Genomic DNA, 21939 nt, shown 5'->3' on the forward strand with positions numbered 1-21939 from the left:
GAGGTCAACCATGACATGTCCGACAAGTTCTTCCATTCCCGGTGAAAGTGGTAAGTTTTTTGACTTCTTAAGTTTAGAAGAAATTAATTCGAGGCTAACTGGTTAGCTCGCTAGCTTGTTAGCTCGCCAGCCGTCTCAAGTCCCTGCAGTATAAGAGTTGCACAATGTGATGTAAACAAAAAGAACGTAAAGGTGACTATAAGCGTGTTATTTTATGTCTTTATTTAGAAAGTCCTAAACAGTTTTTCTATGCCCTAACTACGAAAATATAACATTTATGGACATTGAATCCTATATCGAAATTCATTCATCGTAGTCGGGTGTGGAACCAATTAACCACTATAAACGAGGGATTACTGTACACACACAAACAGTATATATAAGTACATGGGCATAATGTTTTTCATGTGAGGTCATGGGATGCTCTTGACATCTGGTAAAACTTTGGTCATGCTGTACAAGTTTTGCAGTTGAAAAAGATTCTTGCTTTCAGGTGACTGCTGCTCTTCCTTGAAGGTATTTTTTTTCCCACTCAAAAAATGAAAACAGCTGAGTTCACCATCAAAATACAGCTAATGTTAACTGTTTACACTGAACCTTTTTTGGAACTTGTGAATGCAATGACAAAGTGCTATTTTTTTTTTTATAAAACCCAATCTATGGATGTTAGTATGACTAAAACACAGCTAAGGTACTTTTATTTTTTAGTTATAGAGTATTATTGAAGCGTGTTGAGAATAACAAGCATCAATATGACCCTTCACTCCAATTATGACGAATCTATTAAAATGGTGCAACAATGTCATCCCTGAGCGGCGATATGGCGTCTGCGTTTTCCGAGCCCACTTTGAACACATCACATCCGCGAGAAGGGTGGAGGACACGCGCACGCGCACACCCGCATCACGCCATCGGAACCTCCGCCAGCTGCGCACGCTCACACGCAGTCACATCAAGCTTTTTTTTTATATCCCCCGCTCCACTTATTTATTTCATTCATCCTTATATAATGCCACGCATCGACTTAATGCGCGCACAGTGAAGACAGCGTCCATACATCAGCTGCTGTAAGTAACATTTGGACAAATATGCATGGTGGACACAGACAGCGTGGAGGGCTTTGTTTTGGGATCGGGACAGGAAGTGAAAATGTATTTAAGGATGTGGATTTTAATAGCAGTTGTTGCCCTAGATTTGTATACCATCTACGCACAGTGAATGGAAAAACACTCATTTTTATCCTATAAAGTGCTGTATTTGTATTACATCTCGTGCACAAACAGCTTTCTGGGTCATTGCAAAGACTGTAACGTTAATGTAATCACCAAAGTGTGGATTTAATGGTCAGCTCATGTGTGGTGACGCTACATAAATAATGTGATTGCCGTATAGCACGGTCACTTGAGAATGCTGACGTCACACGGCGGTGGCCTCCTGCAGCTGTTTTGACGTCACTAGTGCGATGCCAGCAGCAGTATGACACAGGAGTGGGCGTGATGCACACACACACACACACACACACACACACACACTGGTAGGGCATAATCATCTTCTTTATTAAGCCAATTTTTGATTCTCCAGTAAACATTTGTTCAATTCTGCTGAAAGAAATGGGATTGTGTAGCTAGTGTAGCTAGTGCTGTGGCTGTTATTACTTACTCCAAGTATTTGAGTCAAATTTATTAATACAGTGGATGACTTCAAAGAATTGTTGTGGTTCCCATAATCAGGATGCTAGAGCATTTTTGCATGTTCCACTACTAAAATGCTTAACCAGGAGCAGGCAGGATAAGGCATTGATTCTCAAACTGTGGTACAAATGGGTTTCATCTAGTACACGGGTGTCCAAACCTTTTCCACTGAGGGCAGGCCACTTTTATGTATACCATATGTATATTTTTTAAATTTATTTTTCAATTTTATAAAAAGCTAAGAAAAGCAAAAGCTTTGTGTTGTTAATTATCAGTATGGACTTGTCTTTTTTTTTTTTCTTTCCATTGCTTTTTTTTCTCTATTTTTCCCCATTTTTGCTGTGTTTTTTCGCGTTTCATTTTATTTTTGCAACATGCTGTGGGCCGATAACAAACGAGTCGCGGGCCGCACTATCGACACCCCTGATCTAGCAGCATGCCCACATAAAATAAAAAGAAAATAGAAAGATAGACAAGAAATAGGTATGAATTAATCCTACAAATACACACTTTGGAGGTGGTACTTGGTGTAAAACGTTTGACAACCACCAACTTAAGGGGTATGTCAGATATAGTTTCTAGATATTTGCAGGTAGAAAGACTAGGGATGGGCATTCTCATGCTGTGGGAGAATTTCTTTATGGATGTTGTGAAATCCTCCTGTTACAATAAGAAAGGTATGCATGGATGTAAATCAACATCCCACATTGACTTGTACTTCTATACACAGCAAACTAGGAAGAAGACCAAAATAATTCACTCTATTTTGCCTCAGTTGCTTCAAGAATCAATTCAGTGTTTCCCATACATTGATTCATTTGTGTCGGCTTACCACAAATGTATTTGGACTGCCAGAAATAGAGTTGGTGCTAACTGTTGGCCCTCTCTTACAGACACATTGCAGTGGGACTGTCTGTGATGGCATTGTAGCTCTGCTGCTTAATACATACCACAACTCACTTATAGTAACTTATAATGCATCTGTTCATCAATATACAACAATATTCCTCATTCCTTATTTATAAATGGAATATTTTCATAGTTTGCGCATAGAAAACTTGTTTACGACCTTCTAAATACGTTTTTTAACATTTTGGGAGCCCTCTAGACGTGAAATAACACCCCTAACACCCAATATAGTAGACATAATAACCGAAACTAAGCCGTTTAGGACATAAATAAAACTCTTGTGTATTGTGTATATTCTGATGCCAGGGAAGCTGAGTGGGGGGTTGGACAGGAAGTGACGTCGAGGGTTCAGAATTGAGTTTTAGGTCGTTAAGGTCGCAACAGTAGCTTGTGTTTTTATTAGGGATTATTGTGCCAGATCATTCAAACCTGCAATAAAAGCCTGTTGTTCCCGCGATCACGTCTGGTGCTTGTGTGTCTCACCAAACATTACAGTAACATTACTGACACCTAGTGACCAGCGTAGAATACTACATATGAGAGCATTTTTAATGCCTTGTTTGTATTTTAGTTCATTTAGCCATTTTTATGCTCGAAAATGCTTAATTTCAGCAAAAAATATGTAAAATCTGCTGTAATATGCATATGTTTGACTAATAATAGGCCATATTTAACTACAAAACAGCATGATTGATATATTTTTGAAAAACCGTGATAGAGTGAAGCTGCAAAATTGTGGCAAGGGATTACTGTAGTAAGATATTAGATGTACAACGACGTGCACATTATCTGTAAAATCAGCACCCTGGAAACATCATGAATTTTGCACGAAAAGAAACCAGCACTCGTAAATCAGTAACTTCATGCTCTGTTATGAACTCTTTCAGTATCAATGACGTATTTATACGTTTTTATAATCCGAACGCCCGATTCCAGAGACGTGTATATATACGCAAGAGGCAAAAAGAGGTGACGACGCAATTGCACACTAATGGATGTCATTTTTAGAGCAGTTTTAAGCCATAAAGGTGGCAAGACGCTACAGGAGTTTGAAGTCCAGGACCACAAGGCTGGCAAACAGCTTTTACCCACAGGCCATCAGGCTCCTCAACGAAGCACTCACACACGCCGCACGCAACACACGCACACACTCATAGCACTTTATTTATTTATTTATATTGTTTACTTGTATTAATGTCTCTTCTGTTGTTGTTGCTTAATTTATTGGTATTTATGTTTATGTGTTTATGTTTCTTATGTTCTTATTCTTTCATTTGTTTTCTTTCTTTTCTTGGGAGAATGAACAGAATAAGATTTTCATTGCATGGTATAACTGCTGTTTTACCATGCACATGACAATAAAACTCTCTTGAACTTGAACTTGAACTTGATTTGATAAGAGCTCGGCATGTGAATTTGAACGGAAAAAACACACATGACAGCAAGGAGGAACTGGAAGAACGTGAAGGAGTGCTGTTCTTTTTACCCTTTTTTAGTCGGAAACTGATATTTTCCTGAAACTTACCTATGTTCTACTGCTGATTACTAAAGGACGGAAAATGGTAGAAACCTTTTTTCTGATGAAAGACGGGAGTCTAGTCTTTCTTTTGGGAGCTTTCATGTTTCTACAGCCATAGAACACAGTATTCTGTGTGCCTCAAAGATCAGTCAAAATCGTCTAAAACGTCTGGCAGTGAAAGGTTGGTCTTTTGAAAATTTGCATCATGGCCAATGATGCAAATTAGTCGATCACAGCGGCTGACTCAATAGCAGACATAGATGGCAGTCTTGTGGGAAACAACTCTTGAACACACTGGACTCATATGCGCAATACAACTATGTTTCAGTCAGTATGCTGCGACGGTATCCGGCTCAAACAAGCTCCTCTCAGCTCTTTTCTTCGCCATGAGGTTTAAAGCGGTGCGACAAGTCTCTCATCCTCCCTCGGTCTCTCTGTGCTCCTCACAGCATGTCCTCCCTGACAGACTTGAAGTGACAGCGCTGACCTGGATAAGTGCTGAGCCTGCGTCCCACACTGAGGGAGGCCTCACAGAGACAGCTGTGTTTAGCAGCTCCCTGGCATTCTGCAGCATCTCACCCAGCATGGCGGACCCCACGTCGCCCCCCGAGACTCCCCTACGATCCCCAGACGCCCCGCTCACCGTGTCCTTTCCCTTCCTGAGGGAGGGGAGTCGGGTGTGGGAGGAAAGAGGGGAGCAGGCGCTGCCCAGGGAGCTCCCCAGCCCGCTGCCAACCAAACGCACTCGCACCTACTCAGCGTAAGTTGGATTACAATCCAAGTAACATCGTAACATTCTTAAGTGTCATCCAGATAACTTGTTTTTCACTTAATACCCCTTGCTGAGGCTGCCCCTTCTTGTAAAACAAAGCACAAAGCACAAAGACAAGAGAATTCCCTAACGCTCATCCCTGACGACTCAACGAAGGTCTCACAAGCAGACGTTAAGCAAGACAGTATTTGGAAGTTTTGCGCAAAGTTTTTTCCCGATAAGTGTGGTTGAATTCCGAATTGTTTGACCTGTGGGACATGCCACTGCAGAGTGTAACTGTAACTTGAAAGGCGATCATTGGAAACTAGAAAATCCAGATTTTTTTCCACACTATATATGCAAAATTCCTGCTTTTCATGCTTGCTATTTGCAGTTTTGAATGGACGCACCCATGCAAAAGCCCTAAAAATGCCTATTTTTTGATTATTTGTAAACCCTGTAATATGATTCTCACTTGTCAGATTTATTTTAAATTCAGTTTTACATATTAAGAAACAATTACCAGTACACCGCACACAACATCACAAGCATCTTCCTGCTGGAAAATGTAGAGTGAATTGACTTGTGGGACAGCGCCCTCTGCTGGATTCATGGCTCCAGTCATCTTTTTTTTTTCTTTTTCCTGCAGTTAACACAATCAAACCACTTTCTACTCAATTTACCATAAAGAAATAATAATTATTTGCAAATAGGCGGGGGAGCTACTGTATTTAATGCGTGCATTCCAATATGCTGAATATGCCGCATGTGTTGAGGAAGATCTGGTTAACTGCCATCCTTTCATTTCTGCATTTCAGCTTCTGCACTTTGTACCTATGACCGGAACACCAAGCAGGACTTACAGTCGTTGTACAAAATCACCAAAGATAATTCACATTTCAATTGTTCTATCCCCCCCCCCCCCTTTTTGTGTGTGAACGCAGCACGGTCCGAGCTCACTCAGGTCCGGTGTTCAAGGGCGTTTGTAAGAACTTCTCCAGGTCACAGGGACACGGCTTTATCCGGCCCAGCCACGGTGGCGAAGACATCTTTGTTCACATCTCAGAGTGAGTGGCGATGCTGCACGAGGGCGTTAGTCACACACATGTGACGCTTACACAACCTGATGCCCGTCTGATACAAAACTTCTTTTTTTCTTGGTCTTTTACGAAATAGCTTCAACCAAGTAGTAACATGTGACCACCAGAAACTTTTTGTCTTATGTTTACTTTTGTTATATTCTCTTCAGAAGTGATTCAGCATAGCATAGTGACATTTTTGCAACCATTAAATGCCCCCCCTTGGAACGATGCCACACTGGCCATATTTCTTCTGTTTCAGCATCGACGGGGAGTATGTTCCAGTTGAAGGCGACGAGGTCACATACAAAGTGTGCAGAGTCCCTCCCAAGAACCTGAAGGTGCAAGCAGTGGAGGTGAAGATCATTCACCTGAACCCAGGCACTAAACACGAGACCTGGTCCGGCCAGATCATCAGTTCTTAGGCCGGAGCTCCACGAGCGTGGACGCGGGCCACAGGCCACAGGCGATGGAGTTGTTGTGGGACTGAAAACATACACCATGCGCATGTTGTGTTCTTTTACGTTACAGTTTTACCCACCCAACATTGACGTCTGCGCTTGACTTTGATGACGCGGAACATGAAAGTGTTGAGTGTTAAGTGGGGAAGGAGGCGAGAGCAGCGCTTCCTTTCAGAACATACTTAAGGTACCAAATATGGTTCCGGGTGTCATTACGGTGGCTTTCCTGATGTTTAAGATACCGGATATGTTCCTCCCCCCCCTTATTTGACGTACAGTGGAACCTCCAACGTCCACGCTCACAAGGGCACGAGTGATGACAAAGAAGAAAAAGTGTAACGATAACCATAGAAGCAGAAATGGAAGTTAACATGATATAGGAAAGCGTCTGGCTGGACAGTACAACATTAGAAATACAATTAATTGAAAGTTAATCACATGCACACATTCATTCTACCAAGCAGATGCTAATATAAATAAATATGTAAATAATTGTAGTGAGTCGCTTGGTGGTTGAGGGTTTTCTCCGGGTGTGAATGGGAGTAGTTGTACTTTATTTTATCCACATACTGTATACTGTATGTATAAGGCAGGTAGTAATGTTTAAATGTTACTTCAAATGTTGTAGCGCTAATACATGTTTTATCAGCCATTCACTTCATATTACTTCCTATAGAAACATTTGTTTAAAGTCAACCAGACAGGATTGTGTTGGACTTTGGAGGTTCCACGGTCCGCTTCCTTTGCTCATACAGTACATGAGGTAGCAAATACGATAGATACTTGGTGTTTTCTTTTGCATTACCGTTTTACGCACCCAATATCGACCGTCCCTCTTCTTCAAATCGTTGGCGTCGAACCCTGCGTTCCATTTATAAGTGTTGGTGCAAACTTTGAATGCAAAAAATTCAAACGATAAAGATAAAAGAAGGGTCATGGAAATGTTGAACATTAAAAGAGGAAAAAGTAGGTGACACGAAACGGACTTCCGAGTTAAAAATAGTCAGGGAGAACCTGTGCCAGGAATCATTCATTTGTTTACAGAAAGGAGGACGTGCACATTTTGAACGTTTTAGCACTGCTAGTATTTCCTCGTCTCCTTCGTGTTTGTTCCTTTTGATAATTCAACTACTGACGTGTCCTCACATCGAAAGCGAGGGAGCACAGATGAAGCGTGCCCTCGGAAATGTTTGCTAACATGCTGTACTGTGTATGGAGCCACTGATTCAAATACACCCTTGTGTGTGTTTTGTGTTTGTGTAACAGTAAACTACATGACTTTATAGTTGGTCATTGTCACTGACCTGTTGTTTGTGCTGTAGGGTTTTCTCGATCACTGACGTTGTCTTCTAATGTACCACGGCCCCCTTAGCACTTCTGTCTCACTGCCTGAAATGTCATCATTTTTATTTCCGTCACCTCACGGTTTTATTTCCTTTAGTGGTGGCTTCTACTGAGCCTTTCAACGATTAAACCATTTGATGACTCTGTTTGTGTCTCGCTTGGTTAATTGTGGGAAACTGTGGGAAGAGCAGGAAGACAGCCTTAGAATCAACCCCAGCAAAAAATTATTTTTTTCTTTTTTTTTTCATGCAAAAAAATAAATATTTTTTAGGCTTGATCCTAAATGATATGAATTTACCGTCATGCGGAAAATGTCTTTTTTTGTGGGATCAACAGTTAACATCATGCAAAAAAAACATTTTTTTGAGATCAACCCATACCGTCATGCGCAAAATTTTTTTTTCCAAGATCAACCCGACTGTCATGCAAAGAAATTCTTTTTTTTTCTCAACCCTCACCATCATGCGAACAATGTAATTGTTTTTAGAGGAAAAAACATGCAAAAGATATCTTTTTTGTAGCTCGACCCCTGCTGTCATGCAAAAATGTTCTTTTTTTAGTACAAACAACCCTTAATTTCAGGTGAAAAACGTAATTTTTGTGGGATCAAACCTGCGAAAACATTCTTTCTTTACATCAACCGTTACCGTCATGCGCAAAAATGGATTTTAATTAAAGATCGACCCTGACTGCCATGCCAAACATTTTATGTTTTCTGGTACAATCAAACCTTACCGTCATGCAAAAATGTATTTTTTTTTAGGTTAAGCCTTAGTCATGCAAAAAAAATGTTTTTTTTTTGTAGATTCAATTCTTACTGTCATACAAAAAATACATAATTATTTTAGTATCAACCCTTACCATTTTGTGTAAAAATGTTTTTTTTTAAGATCATGTTTTTGTTTCCACATATTACATCCATAAGAGAAACTGAATGTTAATAGACTACTTTATAGCAGCAGATATTTATTACCTATAAGTTACTTGAACCTTTACTGACCACCTCCTTTAGTAGGCTACGCCGATTATGAACTCTTTATGTATGAAAATATGGTCACAGACACACAAAAGACTTTCTATATAAATATATCTTAGGTTTGTTATAATATACAGTTAAAGTGATTTTTTATTTTGTGACTGTGTAGCAAATAAGACGATAAATCAATGAAATGTAGTAAACTTCACATTCGTCCACCAGTCCCGCGAAGCAGAAAGAGGAAGTTCGTCAAGCAGACCAAACTGACGTAAAATTCCCTGAGCCAGGCAAGACGCCACAGCGCCCCCTACTGACGACTGCTAATTAAGACCCGCCTTATGTTCAAATCGCCTCCTGAAATATGATCGAAAATGACTTATACATTTACAAAAAACACTTTAATAGGCGCCTCAACTGGAAATATGTTAAGAAATCCATTTCGTATTTTTTTTCCATCTCCAAAATGATGAATTCCCCCTAAACATATAGCTGATTAGGAAAGTTTACTTAAGAATGATCCACAAGGGTGTATTACCTCAAAATTGTGCAATTAGGAATCATTTTCAAAATATTTTAAAAAATATGTAAAAGCATATATATTTCTTATGGGATGTTTCCATTTTCTCAACATGTCAATTGCAGCAAAAAAAAAAAAAAAAAAAAAAATAATATATATATATATATATATATATATATATAAAATTGACTTTTAACTGTACAGGTATGTCACAAACTGTACATGTGAGTGTATGGTTACTCTCTTATGATGCTCTGTTTGAACACACAATACATCTGAGCTTTGTGAAATATATAAAGTGATTTATCAAAATCATTTTATGCAAATCATTTCATTACGAATGAAAAACAGCTAAATTAATCGTACAGTTAGCTGTGTACGCTACATACATCTTGTAGCTGTCAAACGAAATATTTAGAGTATAATACACAGACACACAGTAACACTCATTGTTTGTCATTATTATAGCTTTCTCTGCACAGTAGCAACTATTTGACATTATGGTCAGTGAGTGTAAAGGATACGAATCAACACATGGTCGCCCGTTAAACGGCGTGCAGGACATGACACAGCTTCATATACAAAGTTGTGATCAAGTTTGCAAGTTGGTCACAGGAGCTTCATGTGCTGTACATTGAAATATAAATAACACTGGACAAATTCTGCTTTAAAATAGTTGCTCCAATTTTCCAATACAAGCAAGCAAATCCCAGCATCTTCAGAATATAAACGTTCAGTAACACCAATACATAACATCCAGCTCAGAGACACTGGACTGTTTTTGCATGTCCTGAAGGAGACAAAGAGTTCTATTATTTTAACGTGGACACACAAAACAAAAGATTTCAGCAACAATGAATAAAAACCTCAGTGCAAAACATGCTAGTACTTGGATAAACAGCAGAATATCTCATAAAGTGATACTTTCATGTGCCGTTCATTCAAATATGAGTTATCTATTAATAATATGGTAGTAGTGGTGCATTCGAGGAGTTCACAAACAACCAACCGCTTGTTGTCTATCAGCAGATAATAAACTCTCAGCAGAATCAGAGCTCTCTTGGAAAAGAACGCGACATCAGGACTCATGTGACGGATCACTGAGGAAAAGTTCTCGACAAAGCCTGGCGGTGTCTTCCGGAGAGTAAACTGTGAAGCCGATGGTCCGTGGGTCGTTAAAGATTTCATAATCGTTTCCTCCCTGAGGAAAACAAACAAAGGTTAGGTTGTTGTCTTTTGACTTTAAGGCATTTGATGTGACGAATGACTTAAAGGCTGCATGACAACAGGCATTCACCAACATCCCCCGACCGGATTCAATCCAGGACAATAATCCATTGTTAGAAAGTGTTTGTCAAGCAGGTTTAAATGCTGTCTGCCTGCACTCTATTGACAGCAGTCCATCCTCTATCAGGGTTTTTCAAAAATCTAGTAATTAATAAATCATGCTGTTTTGTAATTGAATACGGCCAATTATTATTAAAAAATATGCATATTTAAGCAAACGTTTACATAGTCTTTGCCTAAATTAAGCATTTTCAAACATAAAAATGGCGAAATGAATTAAAATACAAATATAAAGCATTCAGAAGATGCATTCAAAGACGCTGTGATAGTATTCTACACACAAGCACCAGGCTTGATTGCCGGACCAACTGGCTTTGATTGCCGTTTCGAATGATCTCACAACAGGCCCAATAATCCCGAACACGGGCTGCTGCTGCGGTCGTAACCCACGCTAATCTAAAACTCAACTTTGAACCCCGGACGTCACTTACTGTCTGCCCCCCACTCAACTCCCGTGGGACGACTCTTTATGATTTCTTAAATGGCTTATTTTTTCTTTTGTCAACTATATTGGATAATACAAGTGTAAAGGTGACTATACGGCTGTTATTTCATGTCTAGAGGGCTTAATAATGTCAAAAATCTGTATTTAGAAGGTCGTAAGTGGGTTTTTTATACTCTAACTACAAAAATATTCCATTTCTGAATAAGGATTCCTACTTTCACTTATCAGTGTCGGATCTGGACCCAATTAACCGTGTTAAATGAGGGATTACTTAATAGTGAAAGTGCATTTATTGAATAAAATATATGCCAGGTCTCAAGGGGGATTATGAAATAAGCACACCCTGATCCGACTGCTGTTATGAGCAAGCCAGGCTTGACTTTATTGTCTTTCGTGATCTATTTCCATCATCTTTGGCGCGCGTTGAATCAACAAGATGGCAAGCGACATACAGTACATTAGAATCATAGCATGACCTTGCAATTTGCAGTGTGAAAATAATAACGGCATTTTCAACATTCACATGCAGCCTCACATCACTTTGTACCTTCTGCTTTATCTGGTATACTTGCACAACATATTCACTTGATTACTTTCTTGTTTTGGTTAACATGAGCTATCTATCCATTGCAATTGGCCATACTGACCATATTTTTTCAAAGTTTTGTGTCCTGTGTGCTTATTTCATTAAACATATTATGGCAAATTTGAGTCCCACAAAAGGCGATCAAAGCCGACACGGACACACTGTGTCACTACACAGAACTACTAATCACGGTGCAAACACAAAAATGACAAGTAGGCAAACACACACAGGGCAACTGCTACTATTATGGGGAATAATGAACAACAACTATGTTAACTCCAAGCATGCTTTTATGGCAACTTTTTATAAAACATGTGCCGCAAGGCATGCTGGGGAGCCGGAAGGTCTGCGACTGTTCTGAATAAAGCCTGTGTGTGAGTGGTGCACCCAGAGCTGCTGAACAAATGAACTTACATCTGACGTCTCGTTGCCAAAGAAGTAGATGGCGCCCAGACCTTCACTTTGGAGCAGATCTAGGCATAGCCTCTTGTCCCAGCCTTCTGGAAACACATCAAAGCTGATGAGTCCACCTAAGAAGAACAGAAGGCATGTCATATCGGTATCACACGCTCACAAACACAAGGACGGTCGATGTTAAGACGACTGTTTAATGTGACTGAGCAGGACTATTAGCACCTTGCCATATGCTGCTGAATGCGCTCATCTTCCTGCAAACACCCCCCTCTCCCTTTGCCGTGTTCACCTCAGCAGAACAAATGTTATTTACCCCCAAACCGGCAGCCGGGACTGATGGAGGCTCTTAACTTTTCATTCCATGGACAGACCTGTTTTGTTTTCACACTTCAGTGAGTCTGTTGGCAGACAAACACATACTGCACCCTCACAAGCGCGGAGCCCAAACACAACCACAGTCTTGTTTTGGAAGCACACAGATTGCACTCATGCAAAAACACACTTTTACATGCTAAGCGTGACATTTTTACTTTACTCATTCCGTGCCAAAGATGTATTTATACGTTTTTATAAACCCAAACGCCTGATCCCAACAACATATTTATACGTCTTTTGAGTTTTTTGGCGGCAAAAAGAGGTGATGACGCAACTCACCACTAATGCATTTTCACTTCAGAGTCGTTTTAAGCCCTAAAAACGGCCGCAAGGTGGCAGAAGAATCACACATGACAGGAAGGAGGATGTGAGAGCAATTTTAACGCATGCACGCGCACATGCACACACGCGTGCACACCCATGCACACACATAGTTCTGTCCCAAATGTGACAATTGTAAATAGTTCATGGTGTTATATTTGTAAGTAGTTATTTTGATGTAAAACAACCCCTTTTTTGTGTTGTTTATTGTTGGTGTAGTTGTTTAGATATTTCAGCTGTCACAAAATCTTTCACAAAAAGCTGTTTTTCTCCCTTTTCTAGTCGGGAAGTGCTATTTTCCTGAAACTTACCAACGTTCTACTGCTGATTACTAAAGAATGGAAAAAAAGTAGAAACAAACATACATGACAGCAAGGAGGAAGTGGAAGAACGTGGACTAGTGTAGCGCGCAGAAGGTCACACATTGTAGGGAAATCTTAAAGCATTCACACGCGCGCACACGTGTGCACACGCATGCATACACACACAGTTCAGTTCCAAATGTGAAAATTGCAAATAGCTCAGGGTGTTGTATTTGTAAATAAATTGTTATTTTGACGTAAAACAATCCTTTTTGCGTTGTTTATGTTGTGGTATTAGATAGTTGAGCTCTCAACAAAAGCAAAAAATATTTGTGCCAAAGTGAAAGTTATGCTTGAAATGTACCTTTTCACAAAAAGCTGGTTTTCTCCCTTTTGTAGTCGGTAACTGATATTTCCCTGAAACTTACCTATGTTCTGCTGCTGATTGCTAAAGAACGAAAAAAGCTAGAAACAAACTTTTTTTTTCCTGATGAAAGACGGGAGTCCAATCCCTGTTTTGGTAGGTTGCATGTTTATACAACCAAAGAACACAATATTCTGTGTGCTTTCAAAGATCAGTCAAAACCGTCTAAAACGGCCGGAACTGAAGGGGGTGTCTTTTGAAAAATGTCTGGGACTGAATGAGTTAAAAAGTATGAGGACAATCTTTTTCCAATATCTTTCTAACCTAAATACTTTTCCCCCTTGCTTTGTTTCCCAGCTGGACGGTTTCAACGTCCACTTGCCAAAGGCACCAGCCAATCAGACGGCTGCTTTCCTCACACACCCTCCATCAAAAATCAGGCTGGAAACACCTCAAGCGTGTCTACTGTAAACACGGCCTTACATCATCCATGACACCTTCCAGGAATAAAAGCCTGTTCATAAAAAAGACATAATAAAAATACAATATGTTTGTCCTGCAGTGATGCGATACACCACAGCCAACGACACCATGATGATCAACATCGTGTATTGTTGAATGAATAGTAATAACTGCGGGGGTCTGCCATTTTCAGCCAGCCTGCATTTAGCAGCTGCAACCATTAGAAAGTAAAGTCTCTTTATATTCTTTGTACTTTGTATCATAGATTGTTCTGCTGTGCTGCCTGCACACTCATTGTTCGCTGACTTGACTTCACAGCACCGCTTATCACACGTCTTCAATGTTTGGCTTAGTTAAGCCGCAAAATAAAGAAGAGATTAAGTCAAAGTTAAACTCCCTCCGTACTTCAGGCCTCAGGTTACCGCCATATGAGCCAGAGGTGTGGACTCGAGTCATGTGACATGGACCCAAGCCAGAGTGGAGTCACAGTTTTGATGCGTTCGGACTGGACTTGACAATATCACCAAGACTTGCAACTCAACTTGGACTTTGACTCAGTGTGATGACTTGAAAACACAGTATTTGAGATTAGCAGTTCATGCGTTGAGTAAAATGTGTCCCCGTTCAGAGTATTCGACTAACGTGAGCGCTACGTCGTTTCCAGCAAGACAACATATTTTCCCTCTGAATCTACCTCATCAAATGCATCAACTAACGTCCAATCAGGTTTAAGAACAAACAATGAATGTGTGGATACGTTTCTGTGCACTGACTAAATCCTGAATGCCATGTCAGCACTCTTTTTGTGTGTCTTGTCACACAGCTCCTCTTCTATTTAAAAAATCAAACATGGGAGACACCAAACAGCGCTTGTCTCGAATTGAGACTTGACTTGGACTTGCACGTCATTACTTGAGACTTGAGACTTCCAAAACACTGACTTGCCCCCACCTCTGGCACGTGCTCTCCATTTGATAGCTCCCATGTTCGGTTTAGTGTGGCTTCACCCCCGTTTCTTTTTCCGCTGTAATTTCTTTAGACTTTGTCGGCTTTTTGTTCGTTCTTTTCATGACTTCCTATCCACTATGCGTGCGCCTTTTCTTTAATAAGTACCGTAAATGTGCATTGTCGTCAGGGTCTGCACTGGGGCCCAAGATTTAGGCTGCACCGCATCGTGAAAGTGGCACCGTAGTTTGCTCGTGTAAAAGTAATGAATGTTGAGGGTCTTGTAACGTGAAAGGTTACGTTTATGGTATTATTTGAGATAGTAATAGCCAATACAGAACCCGAAATGAGCTCGTAAACACTATGGAACAGGCAGGAGTGACCTTACAAACCAAATGACAGCACAACACGTAACAGGTAAGTAAACACACACAGAAACAACGTATGGGACAATATGCAAATCATTTTAGCCACTATTTACAGCAGGGGTGTCAAACTCGTGCCATGCTGCAGGTTTTCTTTCCAGCCAGTCACTAAAGCAGGTGATTTTAATCACCAACACCTTCAGTTTGAGGGAAGGAGCTCATCAATTAAATCACCTGCTGAAGAAACTGGTTGGAGAGAAAACCTGCAGCGTCTCGGCCCTCCAGGGCACGAGTTTGACACATGTGATTTACAGCAAGTGTCGCAAGGCATACTGGGAGGCTGGCATCAACTCCCAGCGATGCTACAATATACAGCGTTTTTGGGAATTGGCATAGATGCAAGACAGAAGCAAAAAGCAATGCATTACATACACAGGTTGTGTGTATTTATGGGCCATGATAATTAGACCGAAATGAAAAGACAATCACGATTGATGCTTCTTTATGACAGTCGGCCTCCAAGGAGTTCATGTGTTTTCTGTTTGACACATTTGCTCATGCACTCGCTGGTCGCGACATGAGGTACACCTGCACATTCTAAGGAGATACAATCCATACCTGGCAATAAATCCATAAATATTGTACGCAATCACATTACTACCGCTACTATCACAGTAATAACCTAACAAATATGATCCCATCTGCTTGTGCAGGTAGCTAGTGAAGTGACTGATGAGTACACGTACAGTATATACTGTACATGTGTACAGTATATACTAGTATATACTGTACACATGTACAGTATATACTGTACATGTGTGTAATATAATCAGATGTGAGTACACTGTGTTGCACTAGCATAATGCATGAAGGTGTTATTATGTAATGCACAGCGGCTGCAAAGGCACACGCAACAATGCTCAGCAAAATGAACAATTAGCCTCACCTTTTGTGAACCTCAGTCCCTTCCCAGCAAATTCCTCTTTCAAAGCGGCAACAAATTTCTCTCTGATTTTCTCTCTCTGTAGAGAGAAAAGAAAAAAGCGAGCTGTTCTCAGATTTAAAAGCATCGAGAGTTTACGTCGCATTTCAGCGTGGAATGACCTTGAGAAGAAACCGTCGCAACCTTAAAAGTTGACTTTTGCACAACAGTAGCGGCAATGCAATGATTGCTACATTGTACCTTTGCACAAATACAATATTATCACTTGTGCTATAATCCCCCCAAAAAACAGCACAGTGTGAGTCAGGTTTGCTCACAATCCACAGAACATGTTCTGCATGTTCTCAAGTAGGACTCCAACTCTTTTGTCTGCTGCTAAACTAGTTTTTTTTACATCCATCCATTTTCTATGCCACTTGTCCTCACTAGGGTTCGGGGGGCATGCTGGCAGCATTTTGGCCGCAAAGTCAGGAAATCAGGGTTCGAATCTCCGTTGGGCATGTCTGTGTGGAGTTTGCATGTTCTCCCCGTGCGTGTGTGGGTTTTCTCCGGTTTCCTCCCACATTCCAAAAAAATGCATGTTAGGTTAAGTGGCGACTCTAGATTGTCCATAGGTATGAATGTGAGGGTGAATGGTTGTTTGTCTATACGTGCCCTGCCATTGGCTGGCGGCCAGTCCAGGGTGTACCCCGCCTCTCGCCCGAAGTCAGCTGGGATAGGCTCCAGCATGCCCTCGACCGTAGTGAGGATAAGCGGCATAGAAAATGGATGGCTGGAGTACTGTACCTTATCAATTTCAGAGAATTCGATTCGCTCCTCCAAGGTGCAGCTCCGACCGATGGGGGAAATGTTTAGCATTCCATTCCTGAACTCAATGAAGGTTCCCCTGCAAGGATTCATCGTGAAAGGACTTTACAGAGGCAAAAAGTGCACACTGATATGTTCTTTCCTCCCGATGTTGAGCAGACCTGTTTCACTTTGAATTCCAACTACTACACACTCACCGTGTTATCCAAATGATTAAACACATTATTTCTGAGGTTTTATATATAATACAAAGGTAGAATGGACTTGGAGTCAAACTTGCTTTAACACATTGGTCGTGCAGCTAAGTACTGTGTGTGGGTGTGTCAGCGTGTCACCTTTTCTTTGGTAGTTTGATGAGCCCCATGTACCTCAGGCAGAAGTTGATCAGGTCCTGCAGGAGCTCCTCCCCGATGTGGTTCTGGATAGCCTGTCATGATGTAACATATCCACACATAAATCATGTTCCTGCCTGTTTAGGCCAGGGGTTTCCAAAGTGCAGCCCGGGGGATTTTTTTTTTTTTTTTTTTTGGCACGTTGTAAAAATACAATCAAACGAGAAAACTGGGGAAATAAAAGTTGAAAAAAAGAGCATAAAAGGTGTAATGCAACAAAGTTGAAATGTTAAAGGAAAACTGCACTTTTTTTGGAATCTTGCCCATGACGCAAGTCTTTCTCTTTTCAGTGCGTTCTAAAGATATAAGAAGATATAAGAGACAGCTAAGAATGCACGTAATGGGACACACCGACTCCGCCTTTAGAGCCTTCTGAAAAAAACCCCCAAATGTGCCCGTTGCTGAAAGCTTCTTCATATGTTGCCTCGACTTTGGCTGCATTGCCTTTTGCATAATCATTTTCGTTTCTTGTATATCGGGAAAGTTTGATAGCAAATGCTAACCGGACGTAACACCTGAAGCGTGTGTCTAATGACGCTACGTAGCTATTTTGACTGACATATTACTTACTTACGTACACACCCATTGAATTGTGAATTATTTGTGAATGGTACAAACTACTTTGATTTCCTGTAAACTTTGAAAACTGTGAATGTGAATTAGGAATCATTAGTATTTAGTATAGTAGTTTCAAAGATAACCAGTTAGATTTGATATGTATGTTAGATGTTTTATAGTAAGAGATCACGTCAACTTAACTTGCATGCTGAAAAAGTACTATATTTATAAAGACAGTAAATATATATTTCCTATATTTATAGGAGGAGGTCGATCTTTGGGACTCGGTCATTTTAAAAGTACCGTAGCTCGCAGGCTGAAAAAGCGTGAGCACCCCTGGTGTAGACCTTGACTCATTCTCTTATCGAACGTCTTTCATTATCATTCATCAGCGGTGAGTTCCTGTACATTTTACAGTACAGTTAATAAGTGTTTGGGGAATATTATAGGGCTTAGTGCAGGGGCGTCAAACTGGTTTTCACCGTGGGCCACATCGCAGTTATGGTTACCCTCAGAGGGCCACTTTTTCATAATTCTATTTTAGAATTTCTTAATTAATTATTACATGGATTTTTTCATTAAATAGTCATTTTAAATTGGATTTGACAAGAAAAAAATGAGGTTTTCTGTCAATATTGACAACAAATACATTTAGCAAGAAAGATTGTCTTTTTACCTAAAAACAAAAAAATTAAGTTGTTTTTGTTAGTAATATTAATTTTGTTTTTACTTTATTATATTATTTTATTATTTATTGCAAATGGAACGGTAAATGTTTATTAAATTATTGTAAAAATATGTTTTAAATCTAGAATTTTTTTATATTATTGTAAAAATATTTTTAATATATTAAAATTGTTACTTATTTAAATATATTTGTATCAAGTAAAACAAAAATTTAATTACAGCATACATATAAACATACAATAATATAAATATAATTTTACAATAGTATAAATGTAAAATAACAAAAAATAAAGCTTAAAAAAGGAAAGACAAAATTAATATTAATAACAAAATTACAACATATATATATGTATATACAAATATATTTTTTTATAGTATTAAATGAAGCGTCCTTTTGACATGCATTATTTCAAGGCTTTCGCTCATCGACGGCATCAAAATGGCCCCCAAAATCATTCCATTTTTCATCCATCATGAATCATTCATTTGATTTTCATAAGATTGGGCACCGCTGGTTTAGGGTTAGGTGTACGTATGTTCTGAGCCAATGGGACACAGTGTACACTACACTGCGGACTGGCTGCCTTTCAGGCAAAACATGTCAAACATTCACTTACATGCTTTGAAAGGAGCTTTCCATCTTTGTACTGCACTGTGCCATTCTCAGCGAACACATAGTCAAACTTGCGTATGACTGCAAGAAAACAGAGTTGAAATGTGGCTGAACAAAGACCTAACAATATTTAAATCCCTGTTCGGTATAAGTGACGTTCGTAGTTAATTGCAGGAAGAAAGGAAATAATGTGTTTGCAAAGGATGCAACTCATGTATTGTCAAATCTGTCTTATGCACACTGTCGGAGTTCCGTGGGTGAATGACTGATGGAAGGCTCACCATCGTCTCCTTCCCCGAGCTGCTCTGCTATCTTGGCGTAGTCGGACCCTCCAACGATACCAATCTTGACTTTGCATCGAAGGGTTTGGAAGAACTCATCCAGCCGTGGGTCTATTTTCTATGCATTGTGGAGAAAATGCATTACAATGAGTAAATAGGTCGTTTTTTAAAACATGGACCAATGCATGAACACACCATCGGAAAACAGACGATAATTTCTCTGAAGACATTCAACATAAACAAAATGCATGTGCTAGCTCGATGCTGATTTACATTGAAAATCCCATATACAAGCTAGCAATTAGTATTAGCGATTTTACATGGTGATTTTGAACACCTCCACATATGACAAACAGATAACTAAGATGCACATTCCACTTAACCAGCTGATAGAAAATATTTCCAGCCAAACACTTTCTAAGGCTCAATGAGAGACAGGACTGGCACACTCAACATCAGCAGAATACTAACAAACGGTGTTGGGCTTCTTCTATGAGAGCAGGTTTCAAATAGCACTTCAGAGCTTTGTCGCCACCTGTGAGAGTATTAATAGACCACACCCCGCTGCATGAAAACCTCCCATTTACAATAAAAGCGCAAGATTAGCCCAAAAAATGTCTGCGCCCCACCAAGAAGACAAGCTGCGGGCCGCAAATAGGCCTTGTGAAAAAAGCTGTCACTACATCTCTATTTTTGGGGCCCCTGTCAATTAGGGGCCCTTGGAATTGTCTTAACTTCACCCCCCATACGGTGCCCCTGCATTCAACACAACAAAAAACAGATATTTGTGAAAGTAAACATAGTAAACATCATGACGGCAGTATCGACTGGATACCAATAATACTACGCTAGCAATACCGATATTTGGTTCGATCCGCCAACTTTGACCAAACCTCAAAAGGCTATTTCAAGAGTAAAACACACCATTACATTTTTACTGTAATTACCGTAATCCCTCGTTTATCGCGGTTAATTGTGTCCAGACCTGATTGTGATAAGTGAATTTGCAAAGTAGGATTCTTTATTTATAAATGGAATATTTTCGTAGTTAGAGCATAGAAAACTTCTTTACGACCTTCTAAATACGGGTTTTAACATTATTAGCGCGCTCTAGATATGAAATAACACCCCTGTAGTCACCTGTGCACTCGTGTTACCCAATATAGTAGACATAATAAGAGAATATAAGCCATTTAAGAAGCTAAATAAGACTCATGCTGGTGTGTGTTACTATAAACCCGGACAGGAAGTGACACTGGGAGTTCAGAGTTGAGTTTCAGCTTTGCATGGGTAATAGGCGCAACAGTAGCCCGTATTATTATTATGATGAGTATTATTCTAATTATTACATTGTTATTATTGTGCCTTTTGCGAGATCTTTTTTTTTTTTTTACCTGCAACCTAATAATTTAAACCTACCTACTACTATTTAAAAAACCGTGAGTGAAACTGCGATGTGGCCAAGAACGAGTGAATTATTATCATATACATTATAACTGTAATTATTACCATTTCACTACTACTGTTATTATTACCATTGCGTTGTTACTGTTCTTATAACAATATATAGCAGTGGTAACACCGTTCCATTACTCTGCAGTCCAAAACATGAAGCATCCAGAAGCAACTCACCTCTCGCGGTGGTGTCAGAGTACCGTCCACGTCAAACAGGCAGAGGATGTTCCGGTCCACGGAGACGACCTGCTCCATCTTTTTTTCAAATGTCTTCTTCTTCCAGCTGCTGCAGGTCCACCTTCATTCAATCTCACGTACAAAAAACCCAGACACATTCACGCAGGGATTCTTCTCTGTATCTGCAGCTTGTTCAAATAAATCCACCAATCAGCGAAGGCGTGAAGTCCTCCGTTTTGAAGCCGTTCTTCATGAGAAGACCCCCGACTTCTTCCCTTCTTCACGTCTGAAGTCGAAATGTTGAAAAAGCGCTCTCACCTTTCAAAACACGACTTGAGGAACGTGTGGGTTACTGTTGCAACGCTCGAGCTGAGACGCCAGCCAATCACAGGCAAGGTGTTGACGTCATATAGTAGGCGGGGTTTACGCCAAAATACTTGCCAACCAGCCTCACCTTTGACCTCCGTGTTTAAATCAGGCGTGGAGGTGCAAAATAGAATTAGAATCCATAATATATACTCTATATACTATAATATGATATACTCCAAGACACAATCAAGATTCAAGATTCAAGTGTTTTATTGTCATATGCACAGTAAAACAGGTAGTTATACTTCCTGTTTTACATAAAGAAATTCATTTGAATAAGGAAAATGAAATTTAAACATTGGAGTCAGAATTTGTAATTCTTGCTCATTTCAATGGCATGTTATTTTAATTAGAAGAGTGGAAGCTGTTTAGAAATCTTTACATTTGAAAAAAAAAGCTCATCATTAATAAGCTACTACGGCCTTGGGCAAAGGTAATATTACGACTTTTTTCTTGTAACTTTTGTAACTTTTTAGTTTTTTTC

General features: G+C 39.8%; 2 protein-coding genes across 3 annotated transcripts; one reads left to right on the forward strand and one right to left on the reverse strand.

Annotated features, from left to right (window-relative positions):
- The first annotated feature begins 104 nt into the window (after nt 1–104).
- Nucleotides 105–7900, forward strand: csdc2b (cold shock domain containing C2, RNA binding b). 2 transcript variants are annotated; one of them, XM_054760495.1, is made up of 4 exons: nt 105–1067; nt 4586–4879; nt 5815–5937; nt 6212–7900. In XM_054760495.1, the coding sequence occupies exons 1-4, from the start codon at nt 772–774 to the stop codon at nt 6372–6374; spliced, it is 876 nt and encodes a 291-aa protein (XP_054616470.1). In that variant the 5' UTR covers nt 105–771; the 3' UTR covers nt 6375–7900. The 2 variants fall into 2 exon arrangements, with proteins under 2 accessions (XP_054616470.1, XP_054616471.1); XM_054760496.1 differs by having other exon boundaries at nt 919–1067; nt 4569–4879.
- A 1561-nt stretch (nt 7901–9461) lies between these two features.
- Nucleotides 9462–21580, reverse strand: LOC129171685 (phosphomannomutase 1). The gene is made up of 8 exons (XM_054760586.1): nt 21087–21580; nt 19455–19572; nt 19178–19254; nt 17259–17350; nt 16903–17002; nt 16120–16195; nt 12040–12155; nt 9462–10448 (listed from the first exon to the last, which is right to left on the reverse strand). The coding sequence occupies exons 1-8, from the start codon at nt 21162–21164 to the stop codon at nt 10326–10328; spliced, it is 780 nt and encodes a 259-aa protein (XP_054616561.1). The 5' UTR covers nt 21165–21580; the 3' UTR covers nt 9462–10325.
- Nucleotides 21581–21939: the final 359 nt, after the last annotated feature.

This window comes from Dunckerocampus dactyliophorus, chromosome 18 (assembly GCF_027744805.1).
Source record: "Dunckerocampus dactyliophorus isolate RoL2022-P2 chromosome 18, RoL_Ddac_1.1, whole genome shotgun sequence".
In the NCBI taxonomy this organism is placed as follows: domain Eukaryota; kingdom Metazoa; phylum Chordata; class Actinopteri; order Syngnathiformes; family Syngnathidae; genus Dunckerocampus; species Dunckerocampus dactyliophorus.